At 34.3% G+C, this 25,944-nt stretch overlaps 1 protein-coding gene across 4 annotated transcripts in view; it reads right to left on the reverse strand.

Annotated features, from left to right (window-relative positions):
* The window catches only part of FER (FER tyrosine kinase), a 479,199-nt gene that overhangs the window by 240,883 nt on the left and 212,372 nt on the right, over positions 1-25,944 (reverse strand). For 3 of the 4 annotated variants that reach the window (XM_082623771.1, XM_082623769.1, XM_082623770.1), the window contains 2 exons: positions 19,782-19,874; positions 2,125-2,328 (listed from right to left, as the gene is read on the reverse strand). In XM_082623771.1, coding sequence (XP_082479897.1) covers positions 2,125-2,328; positions 19,782-19,874 — 297 coding nt within the window. The remainder of the gene's footprint in view (positions 1-2,124; positions 2,329-19,781; positions 19,875-25,944) is intronic. The other variant, XM_082623772.1, reaches the window with a different exon arrangement.

Here is a 25,944-nt window from a genome sequence, read left to right on the forward strand (position 1 = left end):
TTCTTTATGTCTTCCTCACTTAGGACACCTGACCTCACATTTATGTACAGCTTTTATAATCTACTAATGGATTATAAATTCATTGATTGGAATATAATAAGCAATCATTAAATATCTGGTAATGACTCCCCCATTTATAAACCCCTTCCAGACAACAGGTATATGAGGAAGGAAATGGGATAATTTTAGACCAAGTAAGATTCACCTGCACAAGAAGAAAAAGAATTAAAATTTCCCCAAACAGTCGATTTCACCTTAAAACTCTTATTTTTCAACTGATTGAAGAATTCAACATTATATAATGAGGGCAAATTAAATAAAATAGGCAGTGGAAAACCTGAGGCATTTACATAAATACAAGTACTCTCTTCTTTAAGAGAGATCTTTGCAAAATTTCAATGACAGAAGAAGCCGAATAAAATCTTTAAATGTGAACTTGTAACAATATCTTATTTTTAGAATATATTATGCTGTTCACTTTAGTTACTTAAAACAAAATGGTAATATTAAAGACAAGTGATAATTTGCAAGTGGACCCTTCCCATTTTGTTTCTAAAAGTACTTGTTTCTAAAAGTACTAAGTTAAATTCCTACAGTTACATTTTAAACTACAAGAGGTGATAAGGGAAATATTTCAGTCTTATTTAATGTATGACATATTTTAAAGAGTAAATTTTAGAGCTTAGAAAACAGAAGGAAACATTCATATAAGTTGTAGTTTATAGTTTACCTACCATCGTTCCTTCTACAATTCTCATACCATTTTATAAATATTGTCAACATGGTCACTGGTTGTAATAAGGAAGGTTATCTACATCCATAATTTAAAGGCACATACAAATTTAAAGAAAGTAAGGGATGACATACTATTAGAAACAGTAGATTGGATGTATAAGAGTAGGCAAATATAATTATCAGTTGAGGTCTGAATACTATGCAAAATTAACAAGTAGCATGAAAATTATAATATATACTTTAATATACTTATTTTAACCCATCTGAACAGCATCTATTTTCATTAAAATATAATCCCTAGATGTGACTATACTAAATGCAACTTTTAAATGGTTACTTTTATGGTATGTGAATTTCACCTCAGAATTATATCTATATAGTATATAGATAATATAATATGCAATATATATTATCACTAGATGAACTTATATATATGTGAACTACATATGAACTTGAACATATATGTTCCTAAAACCCTCTAAAGTTCATCTAATGATAATGGTTCAATCTTCTTGTATGGTACTTAGCATCACTCTAGTGCCTGGACATAAACTGAAATCCTACAGACAGCCAGCTTGAAAATGCATGCCATTTGATATGATGGGGTAAAAAATGACAAATAGAGGCATCAGTTCCTTCCTATGCCAAAAATATTAAAAATTTCTCAGTGGGTAAAGTTAAACAAAATTTTGAGATCACTCTTCATCTGTTGAGTGCTTAATAAAGAATGTAACAAATAAGTTTACAATACTTAAACTTCAATAAATAAATCAGTATTAGAACAAGTAATATGCCCAGATCATTTTAAAAATGTTTCTTCAATTTCTATTTATTGTTCATTAATGCCAACAAATAATAGCTTATACATAAGTGGAAAAAACCCCTTAATCCTCAAAGAATCATAAAAACAATTCAACTATCACTGTTCCATTCATTAAGGTATTTCATTATTACTATTTAATAAAATATTACTTAAAAATCTCTCATGGTAACATTTTTGATCAATTTCAAGGGCTGGTTTCAAGAGCATAAAATTCATAATTAAGTTTCTCTAAAAAATTATGATAATCACATTATTTCTTTTTATTTTTAATATAAAGGATCTTTAATGTTCAAAGTTAACTTAAAACATTAAATATTTATGTATTTAAATTTAATGTAAATTGTAACAACTATTCTTAACTTTATATTTTAAAATATGAATTTCCTTAAAAAGGTTAAAATTTTAGTGAATTTTAGAGAACTCTACTTACGGAATTCAGAAAAAAAGAAAAATTAAGTGCTGAAGTTAGTGTTACAGGCATTTATCACAAATTATTCATCATTTATTACAATTATACCTCAATTAACTATATCAAAATATACATATAAACTAAATTGGAAACGTACATCAACAAATTGTATGATAAAGTGTCTCCTTTGTCCATCAGAAAATACAGAAAGGACATATTCACCAGGTTTCCCATGACTCTCTCGCACCAAGAAGTCTCCTTGTTGTTTTAACAGATCTTGCGCTTCTATTCTGGGAATTGCACCATGGTACCAATCCTGTTCTGCCAGAGGCTTCTCAATTATGGGGATCGTATCACAGAACTTGAGCAAATATTGAAAAAAAAACTAAATTAGAGAAAATAGCAATTTTTTTCTGGTAAAGCTAACAGCAATTATAAATACTTCTTACCTATGTTCTTCCTAACCAATTAAAAGTTATATGATGAATCTGAAATTTTCATAATTTTTAAAGAAAATATGTCCTAGAGCACTGGTGCTAAAGCTTAGTACAAATACATATCCTTAAATACTTGAAGGTTATTTGTTTTTTCTATCTATCATACATAGGTACACAAAACATCAACATTTAGAGTTGGCACTTATAGTCTTATTCACCATGTCATAAAATAAATCCATATATTTAAAATTTTTCAATCAGAGAATTATGATGAAAAGAGAGTATGATCAGAGAAATTTATCATAAAATAACTTCATTTTAAAAGTTGAGTTATATCTTTTTATGGAATTAACTCTTAATCACATGGGCTGTGGACTGTCCACGTCATGGGTCCCAGGAGCACTAAGTCTTCATTTGATGCTGCTCTGTTGCTGTGCCTTCTCATTCTTATCCTTATTCCCCTGACTTCCTTAACCATTACCTCTGCCACATGGCTGGTCCTGATCCTGTACAGCAATGGCAGACAAAGCCTTAGCTTCATTGAAACCACCAATGTTCAATTACAAACATATGGCAAAAACAACGGAGGAATGTAAGTAATGAGCACAGCAGGAAAGCAAATTATCTGTTATTTTAGGAGGCCAAGTGCTAATAACAAATAGAGATAACTAAAAGCTGGTTATGTTTCGTTGAAAAGTTTCTAATTAATAATAGATGAAATCACACATTTTCTGGTTGCAAAAAAGTAAAAAGTTTTTTGTTTGCTTATATTTATCACCCACAGAAACTAAATTGCCCCAGGCGGTAAGAGTACTTTATGGGTAAGGTATAATAATATGCACTAACACTTAACGTTCTCAAAATATAATATGAACAATGCCTCATGAGAAAGTAATTCATAAACTGGAAAAATCAGAATTAACAATAAATGAAAGACAAATATTCACACATCAATAAGGTTTTTCAGGCTGATATTATGAACTCTACATAGGGACAAAATACAGTACCTTTTTGGTAAATGAGAACTAGTTTTGAAGAGAGCCTGCATTGATTTGTACCACACGAAGAGGCTTAAAACTTACTGGTCAAAGTTCCATTTTATATTATCCAAAACCCATCCGACTGATTTAAAAAAAGAACCTTGAGAAATCCCAATCAGACTTTTTCAAAGAGTCCACAGTTTGGTTTCTACTTCTACCACTATGATATTCTTTCTTTAATTGCATACATGATGTGACTGTACATGGAAATCGTTTATAAGCTAAATAAGACTTTTTCTTTTAGTACTAATTATGATAAATACTATATTTCAAAGAAATTTTAAATTGTGTTCCCAAAAATGGGATTAAAAAGTAAATTATATAAAGAACTAGCCACAACTATGAGATTAAAAAAGTATTATTTTTAAAAACAAATGCATAATCCACACAAAATTAACTTTTTGTGTATACTGATACTAATAGTTTATAATTCTTAAAGTAGGTGGTCAAAATGATTAAATATTTCTTCTCCAAAATTTTGTCACAGTGCATTTCAATACAGAAAAATACTAAAATTTTTACTGTTATACAAATATTTCCAAGTCTCACCAATGGCAAAGTGTTTTATTGCTTTTTTCCAGAGGGAAAAAAAATCAATAAAATAAGAAATTCAATGTCACCTCTTGGCAAAAAACTTTTTTATTATTATCTCTCAAAAAAGGTCTACATAATAGAAAAGCATCACAAACAAGGATATCATATGCTTGATTTCTTGTCCTATTCAACCTATCCTCCCAAATTTTGATTTATTTAGAATTGTGAGAATGAAGAGCCTGGAGAATTCATTAAGTCAGAAAGGCATTTGAAATACAAAAGGTGAGCTAACACTGAGAAATTCATTTAAGGATTTGAAGGTGAGGAATACATTTTGGGAAAAAAATATCTATGTTTGTTTCTTTGTTCAAAAAAGAGGAGTAAATAGGAAGGAACTTATATTGCTATTTCATAGGGATTACACGTCAGTCCTCTGGGTTTATTAGTTTCTTTTGGGTAGGAAGGGAAACTTACAGAGATTTTCTGTTCCTGGCTCCTAGACAATACTGTTACAAAATGTAAGCTGAACTCACTATGAGTGTGTGTGTGTGTGTACATGTGTGACAGGCATACACAGGGAAAGGTTGTACTTATCCCCTGCCTGGTTCTATCAGGTCTTTCAGGGACTTCCCTGGAAACATTGGAAGGAACGTTTTAATTAATATGATTTCAATTATATTCCAATACAATTTTGCACACTTGACAGAGATAGAATGCTGGAGGTACCAGCAACAAAATCCCAGCATCCCAAAAGCCTTCATAATTACATCAAAAATGAAATGAAGCTTTTTACTTCAAATATCACATCTTTCTAAGCCTAAGTGGGGAAAGATTTTTCCTTGTCATTAAGTTATCTAAAATTTTTGCCAAAGATATGGGGAAGGGGAAGTCTCTTTTTAAAATGTATAGTAATCTAATACAGTTAACAAGTTATACTTAATAAGACAAGCTTTTCTGATTGACTAGGCTAGCTGTTTAGTTATTTTCCCTGGGCCTTATTCTTAAATAATATTCCAGCAAAAACATACTGAGCTTAGTGAAATAAAAAGATTGGTTTAAATGAAGATGCAATGAGCAGTCAGCACAAGAAAATGAAAATATTTTTTTCTTGACTTAAGAGGCTATTTTTTTTCTTAGCCTAGTTCAGGCTAATTCCCAAGAATTCAGTGAAGATTTGTATGCTTTTATCTCAAACATTTGAGCACAAGATGAGATCCTTTTTGAGAGGCAAAGACAAAAGTGTTTAAAAACAAAAATCAAAGTCTGAATCTTACTCAAATTAAGCACCCAAATAAGAAACCATTAAAAAAAAAAACTAAAATATAACAGCATAGAAAATATACAAGTAAACCTCTCAGTGAGCTTCAACAAGCTAAATAAAACTACAACACTAACATAAAAGTTTTTATGAATTTTTAATAACCTTAAAAGTGAATTTAATTCTTTAATATTCTTATATAAATTTAGTTATTAATTTAATAATCTAAGTAATGAATTATTTCAGATCTAGTATAATAAAATACTACAGTGACAAGTAACTCACAGGATTTGAAACATTTCTCAAAAATTCCATAATGACCTCTTTAATTTTAAAGCTATATATCACTGGGAAATTTTACGGGGAGATTAAGAATCAAATGTCATATAATCAAAGGAAGAGAAGCACCAAACACTTGCAAAGGGTGGGAAATATCAGCCTATTGAAAAGGAATCTGCCTGATGGTACTAAAAGCTACTTTCACTGAAAGGGCAATGTAACCATAGCTAGGAAAAATGTATTTTATGCCAATTAGAGTTTGATAGTTGAACAAATACATAACATAAAATGAAAACATGAATAGTAATGCTCTTCCTGCCACTTTTTTGCAAATTTCTAAAGTTATATATTGAATGCATTGAATGAGTTAATTATTAAAATAATGAAAAACAAAGACTATTTGGGATATTTGATCTTCATGATTGTTTGCCTTCAGGCTAGATAAACAGGATGTAAAACAATGGTTCCATGGTTAACAGGCACTAAGGCCTATCTGTAAATTGAAAAATTCTATTTTTTTTAGCAATAAAGTAAAACTGATCATTGTTTTCATACACTGATAGATTAGTTATTTTTATTATAAATATACTTTACCTAATGTTCACTTTCCACTATGAAGCAACAAAATTCGTATGCGCAAATTTCTTAATTAACAATTTTTTGTACTTTTTGACAATTTGAGTTTGTTCAGTGTTTAGCTAATAATATAACTATGGTCTATCATAATGACTAGGCAGAATTACATGCTGAACAAATTCACATTCTTATACAATATTTCCCAAAACTTTATTTAAAAAGATACACACCTAGGCCAAACTCGAATATTACCTTACTTCCACTGCTTTCTATTTCCCTGATTGCCTATTTTTTTTAAATAACATCTTTATTGGAGTAGAATTGCTTTACAATGGTGTGTTAGTTTCTGCTTTATAATAAAGTGAATCAGCTATACATATACATATATCCCCATATCTCCTCACTCTTGCGACTCTCTCCGACCCTCCCTATCCCACCCCTCCATGTGGTCACAAAGCACAGAGCTGATCTCCCTGTGCTATGTGGCTGCTTCCCACTAGCTGTCAATTTTACATTTGAAGTATATATAAGCCCATGACACTTGCTCACTTTGTCACAGCTTACCCTTCCACCTCCCCGGTCCTCAAGGCCATTCTTTACGTCTGCATCTTTATTACTGTCCTCCCCCTAGGTTCTTCAGAACCATTTTTTTCTTTTAGATTCCATATATATGTGTTAGCACACGGTATTTGTTTTTCTCTTTCTGACTTACTTCACTCTGTATGACAGACTCTAGGTCCATCGACCTCACTACAAATAACTCAATTTCATTTCTTTTTATATCTGAGTAATATTCCATTGTATATATGTGCGACATCTTCTTTATCCATTCATCTGTCGATGGACACTTAGGTTGCTTCCACGTCCGGGCTATTCTAAACAGTGCTGCAATGAACATTGCGGTACATAACTCTTTTTGAATTATGGTTTTCTCAGGGTATATGCCCAGTAATGGGATTGCTGGGTCAGATGGTAGTTCTATTTTAGTATTTTAAGGAACCTCAATACTGTTCTGCATAGTGGCTGTATCAATTTACATTCCCACCAACAGTGCAAGAGGGTTTCCTTTCTCCAAACCCTTTCCAGCATTTATTGTTTGTACATTTTTTGATGATGGCCATTCTGACTGGTGTGAGGTGATACCTCATTGTAGTTTTGATTTGCATTTCTCTAATGATTAAAGATATTGAGCATTCTTTCATGTGTTTGTTGGCAATCTGTATATCTTCTTTGGAGAAATGTCTATTTAGGTGTTCTGCCCATTTTTGGATTGGGTTGTTTGTTTTCTTGATATTGAGCTGCATGAGCTGCTTATAAATTTTGGAGATTAATCCTTTGTCAGTTGCTTCCTTTGCAAATATTTTCGGCCATTCTAAGGGTTGTCTTTTTCATCTTATTTATGGTTTCCTTTGTTGTGCAAAACCTTTTAAGTTTCATTAGGTCTCACTTGTTTATTTTTGGTTTTATTTTCATTTCTCTAGAAAGTGGGTCAAAAAGGTTCTTGCTGTGATTTATGTCATAGAGTGTTCTACCTATGTTTTCCTCTAAGAGTTTCATAGTCTCTGGCCTTACATTTATCTCTTTAATCCATTTTGAGTTTATTTTTGTGTATGCTGTTAGGGAGTGTTCTAATTTCATTCTTTTACATGTAGCTGTCCAGTTTTCCCAGCACCACTTATTGTAGAGGCTGTCTTTTCTCCACTGTATATTCTTGCCGCCTTTATGAAAGATAAGGTGACCATATGTGCATGGGTTTATCTCTGGGCTTACTATCCTGTTCCACTGATCTATATTTCTGTTTTTGTGCCAGTACCATACTGTCTTGATAACTGCAGCTTTGTAATATAGTCTGAAGTCAGGGAGCCTGATTTCTCCAGCTCCATTTTTCGTTCTCAAGATTGCTTTGACTATTCGGGGTCTTTTGTGTTTCCATACAAATTGGGCAATTTTTTGTTCTAGTTCTGTGAAAAATGCCATTGGTACTTTGATAGGGATTGCCTTGAATCTGCAGATTGCTTTGGGTACTATAGTCATTTTCACAATGTTAATTCTTCCAATCCAAGAACATGGTATATCTCACCATCTGTTTTTATCATCTTTAATTTCTTTCATCAGTGTCTTATAATTTTCTGCATTCAGGTCTTTTGTCTCCTTAGGTAGGTTTATTCCTAGGTATTTTATTCTTTTTGTTGCAGTGGTGAATAGGAGTGTTACCTTAATTTCTCTTTCAGATTTTTCATCATTATTGTATAGGAATGCAAGAGATTTTTGTTCATTAATTTAGTATCCTGCTACTTTACCAGATTCATTGATTAGCTCTCATAGTTTTCTGGTTGCATCTTTAGGATACTCTATGTGTAGTATCATGTCATCAGCAAACAGTGATAGCTTTACTTCTTTTCTGATTTGGATTCCTTTTATTTCTCTTTCTTCTCTGATTGCTGTGGCTAAAATATCCAAAAGTCTGTTGAATACTGGGGGTGAGAGTGGGCAACCTTGTCTTGCTCCTGATATTAGTGGCAATGGTTTAACTTTTTTACCATTGAGAACGATGTTGGCTGTATGTTTGTCATATATGGGCTTTATTATGTTGAGGAAAGTTCCCTCTATGCCTACTTTCTGCAGGGTTTTTATCATAAATGGCTGTTGAATTTTGTCGAAAGCTTTCTCTGCATCTATTGAGATGATCATATGGTTTTTCTCCTTCAATTTGTTAGTATGGTGTATCACATTGATTGATCTGCATATACTGAAGAATCCTTGCATTCCTGGGATAAACTCCACTTGATCATGGTGTATGATCCTTTTACTGTGCTGTTGTATTCTGTTTGCTAGTATTTTGTTGAGGACTTTTGCATCTATGTTCATCAGTGATACTGGCCTATAGTTTTCTTTCTTTGTGACACCTTTGTCTGATTTTGGTATCAGGGTGATGGTGACCTCATAGAATGAGTTTGGGAGTGTTCCTCCCTCTGCTATATTTTGTAAGAGTTTGAGAAGGATAGCTGTTAGCTCTTCTCCAAATGTTTGATAGAATTTGCCTGTGAAGCCATCTGGTCCTGGGATTTTGTTTATTAGAAGATTTTTAAGCACAGACTCAATTTCATTGCTTGTGATTGGTCTGTTTATATTTCCTATTTCTTCCTGGTTCTGTCTTGGAAGGCTGTGTTCTTCTAAAAATGTGTCCATTTCTTCCAGGTTGTCCATTTTACTGGCGTATAGTTGCTTGTACTAATCTCTCATGATCCTTTGTATTTCTGCAGTGTCAGTTGTTACTTCTCCTTTTTCATTTCTAATTCTACTGATTTGAGTCTTCTCCCTTTTTTTCTTCATGAGTCTGGTTAATGGTTTATCAATTTTGTTCATCTTCTCAAACGACCAGCTTTTAGTTTTATTGATCTTTGCTACTGTTTCCTTCATTTCCTTTAATTTTATTTCTGATCTGATCTTTATGATTTCTTTCCTTCTGCTAACTTTGGGGTTTTTTTGTTCTTCTTTCTCTAATTGCTTTAAGTGTAAGGTTAGGTTGTCTATTGGAGATGTTTCTTGTTTCTTGAGGTAGGACTGTATTGCTATAAACTTCCCTCTTAGAACTGCTTTTGCTGCATCCCATAGGTTTTGGGTCATCATGTTTTCATTGTCATTTGTTTCTAGGTACTTTTTGATTTCCTCTTTAATTTCTTCAGTGATCTCTTGGTTATTAAGTAGTATATTGTTTAGCCTCCATGTGTTTGTAGTTTTTACCAATTTTTTTCCTGTAATCAATATCTAGTCTGATAGCATTGTGGTCTGAAAAGATACTTGATATGATTTCAATTTTCTTAAATTTACCAAGGCTTGATTTGTGACCCAAGATATGATCTATCCTGAAGAAAGTTCCATGAGCACTTGAGAAGAAAGTGTATTCTGTTGTTTTTGGATGGAATGTCCTATAAATGTCAATTAAGTCCATCTTGTCTAATGTATCATTTAAAGCTTGTGTTTCCTTATTGATTTTCATTTTGGATGATCTGTCCATTGGTGAAAGTGGGGTGTTAAAGTCCCCTACTATGAGTGTGTTACTGTCGATTTCCCCTTTTATGGCTGTTAGCATTTACCTTATGTATTGAGGTGCTCCTATGTTAGGTGCATAAATATTTACAACTGTTATATCTTCTTGTTGGATTGATCCCTTGATCATTATGTAGTGTCCTTCTTTGTCTCTTGTAATAGTCTTTATTTTAAAATCTATTTTGTCTGATATGAGAATTGCTACTCCAGTTTTCTTTTGATTTCCATTTACATGGAATATCTTTTTCCAGCCCCTCACTTTCAATCTGTATGTGTCACTAGGTCTGAAGTGGGTCTCCTGTAGACAGCACATACACGGGTCTTGTTTTTGTATTCATTCAGCCAGTCTATGCCTTTTGGTTGAAGCACTTAATCCATTTACATTTCAGGTAATTATTGATATGTATGTTCCTATTACTATTTTCTTAATTGTTTTGGGTTTGTTATTGTAGGTCTTTTCCTTCTTTTGTGTTTCCTGCCTAGAGAAGTTCCTTTAGCATTTGTTGTAAAGCTGGTTTGGTGGTGCTGAATTCTCTTAGCTTTTGCTTGTTTGTAAAGGTTTTAATTTCTCTGTCGAATCTGAATGAGATCCTTGCTGGCTAGAGTAATCTTGGTTGTAGGTTCTTCCCTTTCATCACTTTAAATATACCGTGCCACTCCGTTCTGGCTTGCAGAGTTTCTGCTGAAAGATCAGCTGTTAACCTTAAGGGGGTTCCCTTGTATGTTATTTGTTGTTTTTCCCTTGCTGCTTTTAATATTTTTTCTTTGTGTTTAATTTCTGATAGTTTGATTAATATGTGTCTTGGCATGTTTCTCCTTGGGTTTATCCTGTATGGGACTCTCTGTGCTTCCTGGACTTGATTAACTATTTCCTTTCCCATATTAGGGAAGTTTTCAACTATAACCTCTTCAAATATTTTCTCAGTGCCTTTCTTTTCCTATTCTTTTTCTGGGACCCCTATAATTCGAATGTTGGTGGGTTTAATATTGTCCCAGAAGTCTCTGAGACTGTCCTCAATCCTTTTCATTCTTTTTTCTTTATTCTGCTCTGCAGTAGTTATTTCCACTATTTTATTGTCCAGGTCACTTAACCATTCTACCTCAGTTATTCTGCTATTGATCCCTTCTAGAGAATTTTTAATTTCATTTATTGTGTTGTTCATCATTCTTTGCTCTTTAGTTCTTATAGGTCCTTGTTGAACGTTTTTGTATTTTCTCCATTCTATTTCCAAGATTTTGGATCATCTTTACTATCATTACTCTAATTATTTTTCAGGTAGACTACCTATTTCCTCCTCATTTGTTTCGTCTTGTGGTTTTTTACCTTGCTCCTTCATCTGTTGTGTGTTTCTCTGCCTTCTCATTTTGCTTAACTTACTGTGTTTGGGGTCTCCTTTTTGCAAGCTGTAGGTTCGTAGTTCCTGTTGTTTTTGCTATTGGCCACCAGTAGCTAAGATTGGTTCAGAGGGTTGTGTAGGCTTCCTGGTGGAGGGGACTAGTGCCTGTGTTCTGGTGGATGAGGCTGGATCCTGTCTTTCTGGTGGGCAGGCCTGCATCCAGTGGTGTATTTTTGGGGTGTCTGTGACCTTACTATGATTTTAGGCAGCCTCTCTGCTAATGGGTGGGGTTGTGCTCCTGTCTTGCTAGTTGTTTGGCATAGGGTGTTCAGCACTATAGCTTGCTGGTCGTTGAATGGAGCTGGGTCTTAGCATTGAGATGGAGATCTTTGGGAGAGCTTTCACCACCTGATACTATGTGGAGCCGGGAGGTCTCTGGTGGACCAAGGTCCTGAACTTGGCTCTCCTACCTCAGAGGCACAGGCCTGACACCTGGCCAGAGCACCAAGATCCTGTCAGCCACACGGCTCAGAAGAAAAGGGAGAAAGAAAGAAAGGAAGAAAGAATAAAATAAAATATAGTTATTAAAGTAGAAAATATTAAAAATTAAAAAGTGATTCAAAAAAGAAGAAAAACAAAAATCGGACAGACAGAACCCTAGGACCTATGGTAAAAGCAAAGCTATACAGACAACATCACACACAAAAGAATACACATACACACTCACAAAAAGAGAAAAAGGAAAAAAATATATATATTGTTGCTCCCAAAGTCCACCGCCTCAATTTGGGGCTGATTTGTTGTCCATTCAGGTATTCCACAGATGCAGGGTTCATCAAGTTGATTGTGGAGACTTATTCCGCTGCTCCTGAGCCTGCTGGGAGAGATTTCCCTTTCTCTTCTTTGTTCTCACAGCTCCTGGGGTTCAGCTTTGGATCTGGCCCCACCTTTGAGTGCAGGTCGCCTAAGGGCGTCTGTTCTTCGCTCAGACAGGACGGGGTTAAAGCAGCAGTTGAATCGGGGGCTCTGGCTCACTAAGGCTGGGGGGATGGAGGGGTATGGAGTGCGGGGTGAGCCTGCAGCAGCAGAGGCCAGCATGACATTGCACCAGCCTGAGGCGCGCTGTGCGTTCTCCCAGGGAAGTTGTCCCTGGATCACGGGACCCTGGCAGTGGCGGGCTGCACAACCTCCCAAGAGGGGAGGTGTGGATAGTGACCTGTGCTTGCACACAGGCCTCTTGGTGGCTGCAGCAGCAGCCTTAGCATTTCATGCCCGTCTCTGGGGTCCGCACTTATAGCCACGGCTCACGCCCGTCTCTGGAGCTCGTTTATGCTGTGTTCTGTATCCCCTCTCCTGGAGCACCCAGAAACAATGGTCTCTTGCCTCTTCGGCAGCTCCAGACTTTTTCCCGGACTCCCTCCTGGCTAGTTGTGGTGCACTAGCCTCCTTCAGGCTGTGTTCATGCAGCCAACCCCAGTCCTCTCCCTGGGATCCGAGCCTCAGCTCCCAGCCCCCACCCCCCACCCCGGCAGGTGAGCCAACAAGCCTCTCGGGCTGGTGAGTGCTGGTTGGCACCGATCCTGTGTAGGAATCTCTCCACTTTGCCCTCCGCACCCCTGTTACTGGCTCTCCTCCGTGGCTCTGAAGCTTCTCCCTTCCTCCCCCCGCAGTCTCTGCCAATGAAGGGGCTTCCTAGTGTGTGGAAACCTTTCCTCCTTCACAGCTCCCTCTCATTGGAGCAGGTCCCATCCTTATTCTTTTGTCTTTGTTTCTTCTTTTTTCTTTTGCCCTACCCAGGTACGTAGGGTGTTTCTTGCCTTTTGGGACGTCTGAGGTCTTCTGCTAGCGTTCAGTAGGAGTTGTTCCACATGTAGATGTATTTGTGGGGAGGAAGGTGATCTCCGCGTCTTACACTTCCGCCATCTTGAAGGTCTCCCCGCCACTCCCGATTGCCTTTTTACGCACCTTCTTGGATCTCCAAGAGACACTATCTCTAGCAAAATATATTTTCTTAAAAGTCATTCATTTTTGGTCTTACACTTCTGCTTCTTCCACTACCTTCTGATTTCCCCTCACTTTGCTCTTTTTTTCCCCTGCTTCTTTAGTTCCCTTACTCATCTTCTCTTTATTAGTAATCATTCTTTTTTCTTTATCTTTTTTATCCATTTACTTTTTCCAATTGTGCTTGTGACTCTCATTCATTCTCCCTCATCCCATCATATCACTGCAATTTTTTCTACAGCTTTATTTTTTCAGTATCAAATATCCTTACCTTAAATTCATTCAATATTACATATAAAATGAGTCACAGTATCAACAATAACATTTTAGTCCATTAACTGTATTCAGTGCCAATGTTATACTACACATCTCAACTAAAACTATTACCAGATCATTCTAATAAGTCAGTATGAAATCATAGCTCAGTAAATTTAAACATTTATCATCAAGTTGGGATTGCTTATATAAAATATAGCATCATTCTGACATGATCTGGGTTATTTGTTTTAAGCATTTGAGCAAACACACAAAAGAACAGATTTACTCTCTATATAATGAAATTATAGAAAATAAATCCTGACAAGCTCTTCTTGAAAAATTAGGTATGATAATACTAGTGATTCAAAACTTGCACCTCTGAGAATAATATTTAGTTTGCCTAAACATGGCTAACTATATTGGAGAATTCAGTGTATGTATGTCAGTGATATGATGTAAGAAATTTAATTTTTATTTTCCCTGTTTCTCATTTTTCTACATCTGAGTGTCTGGGCTAAATAAATAGATAAATAAATACTAAGACCTTCAGAATAAAGGAAGACAACCAAGGTTTAAAATACGTAATATTTAAGCTGAACTTAACAACACACCTTGTCAGAGGAAGTACAAGGTTGCTTCTGCTAGACACGAAGGAAAACACTACAAAATATAAGCAGTTTATTATGTTATGAATGAAAATAACTATATTGCCCTATGCCAATGGTGGAAGCCAAGTGTTACAATACCAACATGATAACTGACATACAACTTAAACAGCTAAATGATAGTTTGCTAATTTTCTAAATAGAAGCAAATAAGCAAATCTTATTTACTATATTATTATATATAATGGATGCACATCTTTATTTTTCAGTATTTTTATTTTCTAAATTCAAATGCAAAGTAATTCAAAAATTAAAATAATTTATATGTCAACAGAATCCAGAAAAATATTAATTTTAAAGAGACAAAAGAATAATAATTCTTCTGACATCTAAAGAACAGTTATCTGGAGCAAAATGTGCTTTATTCTGGTTTTAAAGAACATTTTTCAAAGAGTGCTACTATTATAAGGGTGTTCTGTACTCCACAGATCAGTGAACAACTAGTACTCACAAGGGGCTGTAAGATGGAACAAACTGTTTGCTCAGCCACTTATAACAAAAATTCTGCAGTAAAGCAATGGCTCTGGAGAAAGGGCAGTATTCTTGACATGACTAGAACATATCTTATCAAATATATTGTGGTTTGAAAGATTTTCAATGGAAATGGACCCTCATGATTGCCAGTAGGCTTTCAGATTATAGAGTGAAACCTGTCTAACACCTCTGTTCTTGACTTCAGAAGCAGTCTAGGAGAAAAAGTCCTCAATGCAAATTTATAACCTCCTGAAGCATGGAAAGATGCTGGATGTGGAGCAGACCTCAGTACCTGGAGGAACTATGGATAGGTTATTTAACTCTTTTAGTACAGTGGAAAAAAAAAGAAAACATGCTTGGAGCTGATCATAACAGTGAATATTAAACATCTACCATCAGATACTGTATTCAGTTAAAGCCAAATTCATCTAAAGCTAATTATCTAACATTCTTCCTTCTAGCAACACTGATGATCAAAGTGTTCCATTAGACTGTCTTCACAGATAGCTCTACATTTTAGTCACACTGTAAAAAAATGGTAAAATAAGTAGCTATGATAAGTTCAATGGGAATATTATCATGATTAATTCATTTCCCTATGTATAATGCAATTAACTGTTTTATTTTATCTAAAATTATGCTCTCTAGTTCCAATTTTTGTATGTTTATTTGAGTAAAGAAACAGTGATTTCATAGTTGCTTTTTTAAGATTTTAAATTAAACATGCTTCCACACAGAAAAAAAATGAATTTGGATGTCTACCTCACACCATACACAGCTACTAACTTGTAATGGATCAAAGACCTACATGTAAAAGCTAAAACTATAAAACTCTAGAAGGAAACACAGGTGAAAATTGGCATGACCTTGCATTAGTCAAAGGTTTTTTAGATACAACACCAAAAGCATGTGAAATGAAAGAAAATTAGATAAATTGGACTTTGTCAAAATTTAAAACTTTTGTGTGACAAAGAACATTACCAAGAAAGTGAAAAGACAATTCACAAAATGAGAAAAATTTTTTTCAAATTATGTATCTGAAAAGGGGCTTGTATTCTGAATATATAAAGAACTCATAACTCAACAATGAAAAAAAACCACTAATTAAAACGTGTGCAAAGGATATGAATAGTCATATCTCTGAAGAACATATGCAAGTGACCAATAATCACATTAAAAGATGCTCAACATCATTAGTCATCAGGAAAATGCAAATAAAACTACAATGAGATATCACTTCATATTTACTAGGATGCCTACCATTTTTAAAAAATGAAAAATAACAAGTGTTGAGACTGTAGAGAAATTGGAAGACTCATGTATTATATACATTGCTGGTGGGAATGGAAAATGTTGCAACCACTGTGGAAAACAGTTTGGCAGTTCCTCAAAAACTTAAACATATAATTACCACACAACCCAGCAATTCCTCGGTATATAACTGAAAGAACTGAAAACATACATTCACTTAAAAACTTGCATGTGAATGTTCATTGCAGCATTATTCATAATAGCCAAAGGTGGAACAACCCAAATGTCCATCAGCTGATGAATGGATAAATAATATATGATAAATCCATACAAGGGAACATTATTCAGTTATAAAAAGGAATGAAGTATTGATACATGCTACAACATGGATGAACCTTGAAAACATTACACTAAGTTGAAAGAAACTAGACAAAAAAGGTCACATATTGTGTGACTCTTTTTATGTGAAATGTCCAGAATAGGCAAATCCATAGGGATCAAAAATAGATGAGTGATTACCAGAAAATTGAAAAGGGGGGGAATTAAGACTAATTGCTAACAGAAATGCAGTTGCTTATTGCAGAGATTGAAAGGTTCAGGAATTCTATAGTGGTGATGGTTGCACAACATAATGAATATACTAAAACCACTGTCTGTACACTTTGAAATGTTGATTTTTGTGTTGCGTGAAGTATATCACAATAAAATAATTTAAATAGGCGTAAGTCTGCCATTTTGCAGGGTTAAAATGTTTTTTATGAAGAAAAAAATCATTTATAGCAATTAAAAAATTTCCTTCCTCTATGTTACCTTTACCAAACTAGAATTCTCCAAAAAATACTAAATTATGTCAGAAAAAAATTTTAAATTACAATTAGGGAGCCTCTAAATTTTATCCATCTTAGATTATCATACTTAATACCTGAAACCTTCACACTCGCAGTAAGACTTAAAACCTCAGTTACCTCTGTAGTCGAGGGGAAAATCTTCTTCAAATATATAGGATATCTAACACCTCACAGAAATAGTTCTGTACCTTTATTCATAGTGTACCACAGCGTCATAAACTACAGACTATCTCAATCTTTTTAGTTCATGAGATTTCTGAATAAATCAGGCAATATCAAAGGGCACTTTACTGATGGAGATAATGATTGCCTTAATCATGAAGATAAAAATGTGATCAACTGGGGGAGGAAGTGACCGTTCCCTAGAATTCTCAATTACAGAGGGAACATATTCTTAAATGAAATGGGCATTTCATAGCTTCAAGGATGTTGACAAATTTATTAAAAATGTATATCTGAATGAGGCACATGTTTTGTGGGAAAGGCACTTCATTTCAGGTAAAAGCAGTTTGTAAACACCAAATTTTAACCTCTATCAATCACTGTCAATTTAGTAATTTTACTGAAGAATAAAGTAATTTTATTCTTCAGTAAAATTACTTAAGAATTTTATTCAGTAAAATTACTTATAATAAGTTTACTTTTAAGTGGAGAAAACAATATGCAAATACTTTCAGATACTTAAAAAGTTATGATTTATACCAATTAATTATGAAGATTGTACATACTATACCTGACACACTTTTAGGAGTGCCAACCCTATACAACTTCATCTTAATGAACAAATAGGATTTTTTAAATTTTAGATGTAAATCAGTGTGTCTTGAAAGAAAAAACCTCTCTCGTCCTCAGATCAACCCTGATTTATCAAAACTGGCTCTGCCTAGAGCCAAAAGCTGAACTTTCCATAACAATGAACTTCAAAGTAATGTAGGCAGCATGAAGTCTCAGAGCCACTGCATACTCCTAGGCACCTGTCTTGAGGGCACAAGGTTCTCAGGCAGCCCAAGTTGTGGGGAAAAAAACAAACATGGGAAATGGTACCCCATTCCCACAATCATAGAATTCTTATTTTTCTGTCACTAGCTAAACTTCTTAAGCTCTAAATTCCACTCTCCTACATTTCCATCTAAGAATAAAACTAAAGGAAACCTTGAGTTTGTAATGAGCCTTGGCTCTCAAGTATTTCAGACATTTTATTCAAGTCAAGCTTGATCTTTAACAGCACACAGGAAGAAAAAATGGTGGGGGACACCTTTCACAAATCAGCTATTAGGTGCTGGCACAAAGACCTCTGACCTAAGTGAAATGAAGGTGAGTTAATGACAACTTAATTATGTCCTGTGTTTCACTGACTCATTTTAATGTTAAATAATTTTATAAACGGTTCACTGAGGTATTTGAACATTTCTTTTCACGAACTGCATTTGTTTTTCTTTTTTAAAAACCTGTTTTAAAATTTTTCCTTTTAAGACCTGTTTTTCTTTTTTCTTCTAATAAAAGTTAACAAAAGACTCTCTTCATAGAGTCTCTGAAACTTCTTATAAACTCTTAATCAAGTCTCCTATACTTTATTTTGACTGTCAAATCGTAATAAAACAAGTCCTATGAACTAGTATTTATCTGTAAAGTTGTAAATTTAAGAAAACAAAAGTAGGAGATAAGATTTGAAAGAGACTTACTCTATCATGTAGCACTTGCCCATAATTATTTGTATTTTCACTTACTATTTAATGCCTTATGAGATGGTCTGCATTAGCTCTACTTCCATAGAACACACTTCAGCATATTGGAAGTGACAATGGCAGCATCAAAGGTTAAAATCGATCTCTTTTATACAAAAATATAATTTTCTGCTTTTTTGTTAATTAAAATACTTGACACTTTGCCACAATTGTACATAAAAGATTGTTGCCTGAGTGGAACAAATATGGGAACATGTGTTTTATATTAAAAAGGAATTAGAGCAAACAAATCCAAAATGTGAATGGACATTTAACTAATCTAAGGTTAGGAAACACTTTTTTTTTCCAAATAAGAGGAGGTCACATTGTCTTAGCTGAACTTTTAAAGAATAAGAAATGATATTAAGATATTATTCTGTAGAAACATCACAAGATGGGGGGAAAAGCATGTAATTAATTTGTACTGAATATTGTTTTAACCATCATTCAATAAAATACTATTATAAAGCTCTACTGTGAATGAGGCATGGCTAGAATAAAAAGTTTGATAATTTAGTTTTATAGGTCATGCAGTAAGAAAAATACTTTATAATTTTATATATAAATGAGATAAGAATATTTTTTATCTTGCTTGCCTATAGCTGCTACTACTAGAGGTAATTAATATTTTATGCATTACTGCGATGTGCCTAGCCCAAATTTAAAACGGACTTCAATTATCTAACTAAAATGTTCTTAAAGATATGAACACACATATAAACTGATACATTTTAAAAATACATATACAATAATCCCTATTATAAAAACATGTTTCACTGTAAAAGAAACTGTTTATATTTTTCTTCTAATAAAGCCCCAAAGTACATAAAATACTCCCTGTAACTACTTATATGTAGTACAGAAAATCTACAATACAAGTTTCTTTCTTTCCTGCCTACATCACTGCTACTAGGGGTTTTAATATACACATATATACACAGACTCATATGCCCACAAAAAGTTAAATTGTGTACTTACCTTTCTGTTCATAAATACAAATTTACATATTATATTCATTGGTATATCAGAAAGAAGGTAGACAATGACTATTTTCAGTAGCATAGAGAGTTCATCCTACTTACTGTTGAAGAGCCCAGTGCAGACTTTGGAGACCTAATGATTCCAGCAATTGAATGACGAATAGACTCAAATTTGGATAGCCTCTCCTTTCTTTCCTGGAGAGATTAAGAAAGAAGCCTTCAGCAGTAGTAAACTATCTAGTATATACACAGTTATGCTAGGTATTTAGGTATTTATCCACAGCTTATGTCCATCCACTCTGTCTTCCAAGTAAATAAAATGTAAGCTTCCTAACATTAAGAATGAAAAATAACCAAATGCATATGAACTCTATAGCATTTTATTTTCCTGGTCCCTCAATAAATGTCATGATTTGGGGAAAAATAAGAAAGAAATAGAAATTCATGAGATGAGAGAAAACAAGAAATGCTAAGGAAACACACAGAAAACCAAATATTAGCGCTCAGAGGAAAAAAAAAAGACACAGCTAGAAGCAACCAGTCTAACAGAAAATTTCAGATAGTACTGTAGTTGTGACATATTCTTCACAAATTTAATTACAAAACAACTGCTGTATATGCCTTGCTCCCACTCGTCCATTGTCTACATCTTGGCTATACCTTTTTAACAGTTTTCGCCTTCCCAAATGTTTTTATTTCAGAAGATATCTCAAGCACTAGAAATAGATTTAAAAAAAATCCCAAACACCCCAGGTCTTCCAAATGACAGTCTATTTAGATGCCACGGTAAATTACAAATGAACAACTTTAACCAGAAAGCACACAACAATTCTCAAAGCAAGGCTCTTAAAGGAGGCACTAAGGTAGAAACAATAAGGTTCTTGATGTCAGAAGGGAAAAAGAGTATAAGTTTGGGCAAATCATTTAACTATTCTGGCTCTTAAGTTTCCATATCAGTAAACAGGAGGACACTGGACTAGATAAAAATCTTCATCTCAAAAAATTCGTGACCATTGTTCAAGTCCCCAGTCATTTGCATTGCATTGATTATTGATGAAACTTTCATAGAAGAGCTCCACTGCATCAGGCTGGCAACCAGAGTTACTCCCCTTAGGACAATTAGTTATATCCTGCCTGAGGGTACCCTCAGAACTTGTTCCCCAATGGAAGGATGAACTATGGAGAGTGAAAGGTAACACTGGAACACTTTTTTGTTAATAATAGCTTGTTGAAGAAATAACCATATATTATTTCTTACAGACTTCCGTAAATAAACTCAATCTAATAACATTCTTAGAAGGAACAACGAAAGTGATTATTTGGCCCTGAAGGAACAGTCAGATACTTATTCAAGTCAGTAGGCAATAAGATTCAAGAAAAAGATAACATTCATGCTCAAACCCCAGGCTGAGGGCCAAATATCTTTGGGACTACTTATGCAAAGCAGCCATGAAATTTGGAGGGATTTTGTGAGAAATAACTACAGGGAAACTATAACGCTAGAGAAGATTGTCTCCTGAAAACAATTCTAAACTGTTGATAACTCTATAATATAAATGAAATATTTCAAATATCAACATGTCCTTCCTAAAAGGAACGCATTTATAAATAAACAAATAGCTTAGTCTTTTGCAGATATTGATTTGCTGGAGAGAATGAAGGATACACAGTTTCTATTCCCATCCCATCACGGTATACAATTTAAGTATAAAACAGTTTCTAAATGATTTATTTTAGCAATTGGGTTCTGACTGAAGAGAAATCATTTTAGAAGTGTTCACTGTCTAGTAACCTAGTTTGTCATGCTGTCTTTTTTTCTTTGATGCTTGCATATTAAGAACATTTATTAAAAGAAAGCCCCCTTGCTAAGTCAGGCATTTTCATATTTTAAAATGATGAAATTGGAATCTAAATGTGCAAAAGGAACATTTGAATGATTAAGATTTTGTCTTAAAATAACAATGCTAAGGAAATTTATAGTAAAACAGAATGGAGTTCAACGAAACCTAGGTTATAAAGCTTTCTATCATTCTTCCTGCTTTCTTGACTCTGTATCTTCTTAAATGATTTCTCCAGGGACATAAATCCCAAGCCTCAGGCTATAATCAGCTCCCTCCCTGTTCAATATAGAAATATAATTCATTTTCCATGGAGATTTTCTCAAATGTATGAGCAAAAACGTACTATAATTCTTTTAATAAAGTATCCAGTAGTGCAAGATGTACACCAACCAGTTTCCTTTTGAGCACCTCACTGACTCAACAATTTAAGTACTAATAGATTTTGCTCAGTAAGCAACTGTGCATTTCAGGTTTTTTAAAAACTTACAGTACTATGAGTTAAATTATCAAGACATCTTAACTGAAATTCTGCTTTTAAAACAATTAAGGGATATAATAATAGGGCAGCACATTTATCTTCTTTGCTTAAACTAATAAATTATTAAACAAAGAATACATTATGATGAGAATGAAAGTATTTCATTAGAGGTCCCTATGTCTAGTAATCAAGGCACTTTACCAATTTCAGCCACACCCTCACGAAGCTCATTATTCTATTTAACAAATTATTCATTATTCATCATTATTATTCATTATTCCCAAGCTCGTTATTCTATTTAATAAATTATTTTGAACAGATCAAAATAATCCCTTTGCCATTACCTGTGTAAGCTGAACATATCTTTCTCACAGCAGCTTCCTTATCTCTCCTCCCTCTTCCCTCTCTGCCTCCCATTTTCCCTTCTTTTCTCCTCCCTCTCTCCCTTACCATAATGAGTGCTTATAATATTAGCTATTATTATTAGTTGGGTTTTACTAATATTGACAAGGACATTTGGGCTGCTTCCATCTTTTGGCTATTGTGAATAGTGCTGCTATGAACATTCATACACATGTACTTGGGTATCTGTTTTCAACTCTTTCAGGGATTTATCTAGAAGTGGAATTGCTGGGTCATATGGTAATTCTATGTTTACCTTTTTGAGGAACAGCCAAACTGTTCTTTCACAGTGGCTGACCCATTTTACATTCCCACCAGCAACGGATGTGGCTTCTAACTTCTCCACATCCTCACCAACACTTATTATTTCTGTTTTTCTGATTATCATCATCTCAGTGGTTGTAAAGTGCTGCTTGCCTTTATTTTTTTTTTAAGGATATTTTCACAGGATATAGAATTAAAAGTCGATGGCTTTTTTTTTTCTTCCAGCACTTTGTCTTCTGGTCTCCATTGCTTCTGGTATGAAGTCAGCTAGAATTCATGTCATTATTCCCCTATACATAATGTTTCTTTTTTCTCTCACTGCTTTTATAATCAACTAGGAAATAAGTACATGTAATTTTTTTCTTTTAATTATCCTGCTTGGGATCTGTTAAATTTCCTGGACCTGTGGGTTGAAAATGTTGGAAAACACTTAACCATTGTCTCTTCAAATATGTTTCTACTCCCACCTCCCTCTCTCCTTTCTTCCTTAGATTCTAATTACATGTATGTTAGCCCTTTTGATATTACCCCATGATCTCAAACACTCTATTACCTATTTTTCTCTTTTTGCTTCATTGTGAATACTTTCTGTCAACCTGTCTTCAAAGCTCACTATAATTTTCCTCTCTGTGTCCAGTCTACTGACAAGTCCGTCTAATGAATTGCTCAGCACTGATACTATATTTTTCACTCTAGAATTTCTATTTTTTATAGCATCCACATTGCTGTTAAACTTCTCCATCTTTTCATATACATTGTCTATCTTTTCTATTAGATCCCTTAGTATTTTTGTAAAAGCTACATTAAAGACATTGTCTGATAATTCCAATACCTGGGCCATCTCTGAGTCTGCTTATTTTCTTAGCTGTGGGTCACACTTCTTACTTTTTAGTGGGCCATATAATCTTTGATTGTGTGCCAGATGGTTTGTATAAAAAAAAGTACAATCTGAATTCAATAATATTTACCTCAAGAAAGAGGCATACATACTCCTTTTTTCTGTCAGGCTGCTAGAATTGGGGCTGTAGTTAATAAGTTGGGCCTTGCTTCTGCTGCTGCTCTGGTCTGAATTAGTTCACCACCAGCTTCAAATATTTGGGGCTAGATCAAGAGTTTTTCTTCAGCTAGGAATGGAATCTGAGCCCTGGCAAGATTCCAGCACCCTCTTTTTTGGGAGGGGTGTGGGATAGGTGGGCACTAGGGAGTTCTCTTTACTCTCCAGGCTCACCCACTACTTTATACATCTAAGATAACCTTCTATCCTCCTTCCTAGCCTTTGGAAAGCCATTGCCCTGTACTCTGTGAAGACCCAGAATTCCCTGAAGAGAATCAACTTGGGAGGGATTTCGTATTGTCTTCTGTTGGTGAAAATCCAGAGTGCTCAGTCCTCCTGTCCAAAAGCCTCAAACACCACCCACCCCCCAACAACAGTGTACCACCTTTTTGGTGTGGGGAGAACTTCATTTGGAGTATCTTTCTCAAGTCTCCTTCTCTGATTATCTGCTCCACTTGGCGAAGACCCTTGAGTAAATGCTGGTGAGTGGATGCTGCCTCACTCTGTGGGGAGGGCTCCTCCAGATTCTAATCTGTCACACCAGCCTACACACTGTTCTTACAAGTTTATTAAAAGCTTGTTGAGTTGACTTCTTATTCCCTTCGATGGAAGTTTCCTCTTATCACACAGTTCCACCAAGGATGGAAGTAATCACAGGTTTTTTGTTTGTTTGTTTTTTGGTTTTGTTTTTGTTTCCTATGAAAGGCTTGCCACTTTCTGGACTTTGGTTCATTTAGGTTTCTTTCTGTCCTCAGATTCCTGATGAGTATTTTTTTTAACTATTATTTTGTACCTTATCCTCCTTATTTTGGTTATGAGATAAGAATGAACATCTCTTGTGACTTTCTATATCCAAACAGGATGCAGCATTCATATGTATTTTATTAAGACAAGTAACCTACCAGTCATAATTTTATTTACCTTTATTCACAAACCAAGAAAATAAAAAGACACAATTTAAGAGTCTTCAGTATGACAAAGAAGCCATTAATTTATCAAAAGTTACAGACTTGAATTTAACTACCATTTTCTAAAGCAGTCAATTATCACAACAGGCCTTTAAAGACTATGTTCCTCAGAAGATTATTTAAAGGGTTAAACTCCAGACATCACAAAAATTTTGCTTGTTATTCTGTTTTGGTTTTCTTGTTTTTTGCTTTTTTGTTTGTTTGTTTTGTTTTGTTGATTGCTCTTGGTGGGTAGGGGAGATGAAGTTTATTGGTTTTATATTTTCTGCAGAGGACCTCACAAGGACACTATAAAGATTACTATGTACATATTTCATTTCTGTAAACATTTTAAGTTTCCAACTTTATCTAAGAAGTTTCATGAACGGTTTTACTGTTTGATATTTTCATACTGCACATGTATCAATAATCCTCTTATCTGTTCGGAGCTCCTTTTGTTACTGGAACTAATAACTGAGAACATTTCAGGTTTCAAGGCCTCAGTCAAGACTTTATTAGAATGGAATCAGCAACTGCAGGACCCAAAAGAAAGTCATGACTTAAATAACAAAAAAGAATAAATTTTAAAGAAGGGAATGTGGCGCTTATAATGTTACGTTTCCATTATCAGCAAATAAAATCCAACTGGGAAACCTGTTTTAGAAAGAAGTCAGTTAGGCTCTAAGCATTTGTCTCACCCTCAACCCCTTTCTAAGAGAAACTTCCACACTATGAGATTGCTGGTACCACCTGCCTGAGAATGAAGTTAATAGATAAAAGGTGAGAAATGAAGACAGACAAATTCTTGATGACATGGTTTGAATTTCTGGATATATCCAGTTATGTGAGTGGATAAACACTCTTTTTTGCTTTAACTAATCTGCCTTACTTGACTGCTACATAGAATGAATACAGCAGGCCTTCCTAGAATATCCATGAGTAACTGAAGATTTCTAGTAAATGATTACAAATATCACAATTGTCACTAACAAAATAATGCACTAACATTTTTAATGTTTTGGACACATATTTACTTCAACAGGAAAATAAATGTTTTAATATTGAAATACATTAACATAAATGTAAAAATTATTTGCAAAATAAACACTATGTTGTGATGATTACTCTTACTTATTCCCAATAATTTAACACTTTCAGCACATGACACACAAAACAACTGCTCAACATGTTGGTGAAAACCCTAGTTTAGATGGTTATTAATAGATGTTATACTACAAAAGGTTCAGTCATTCCACAGATTAGAACTGCTCAGTTAAAC

The sequence above is a fragment of the Mesoplodon mirus genome (genome assembly GCF_964341445.2).
Source record: "Mesoplodon mirus genome assembly, chromosome: 5".
Classification (NCBI taxonomy): domain Eukaryota; kingdom Metazoa; phylum Chordata; class Mammalia; order Artiodactyla; family Ziphiidae; genus Mesoplodon; species Mesoplodon mirus.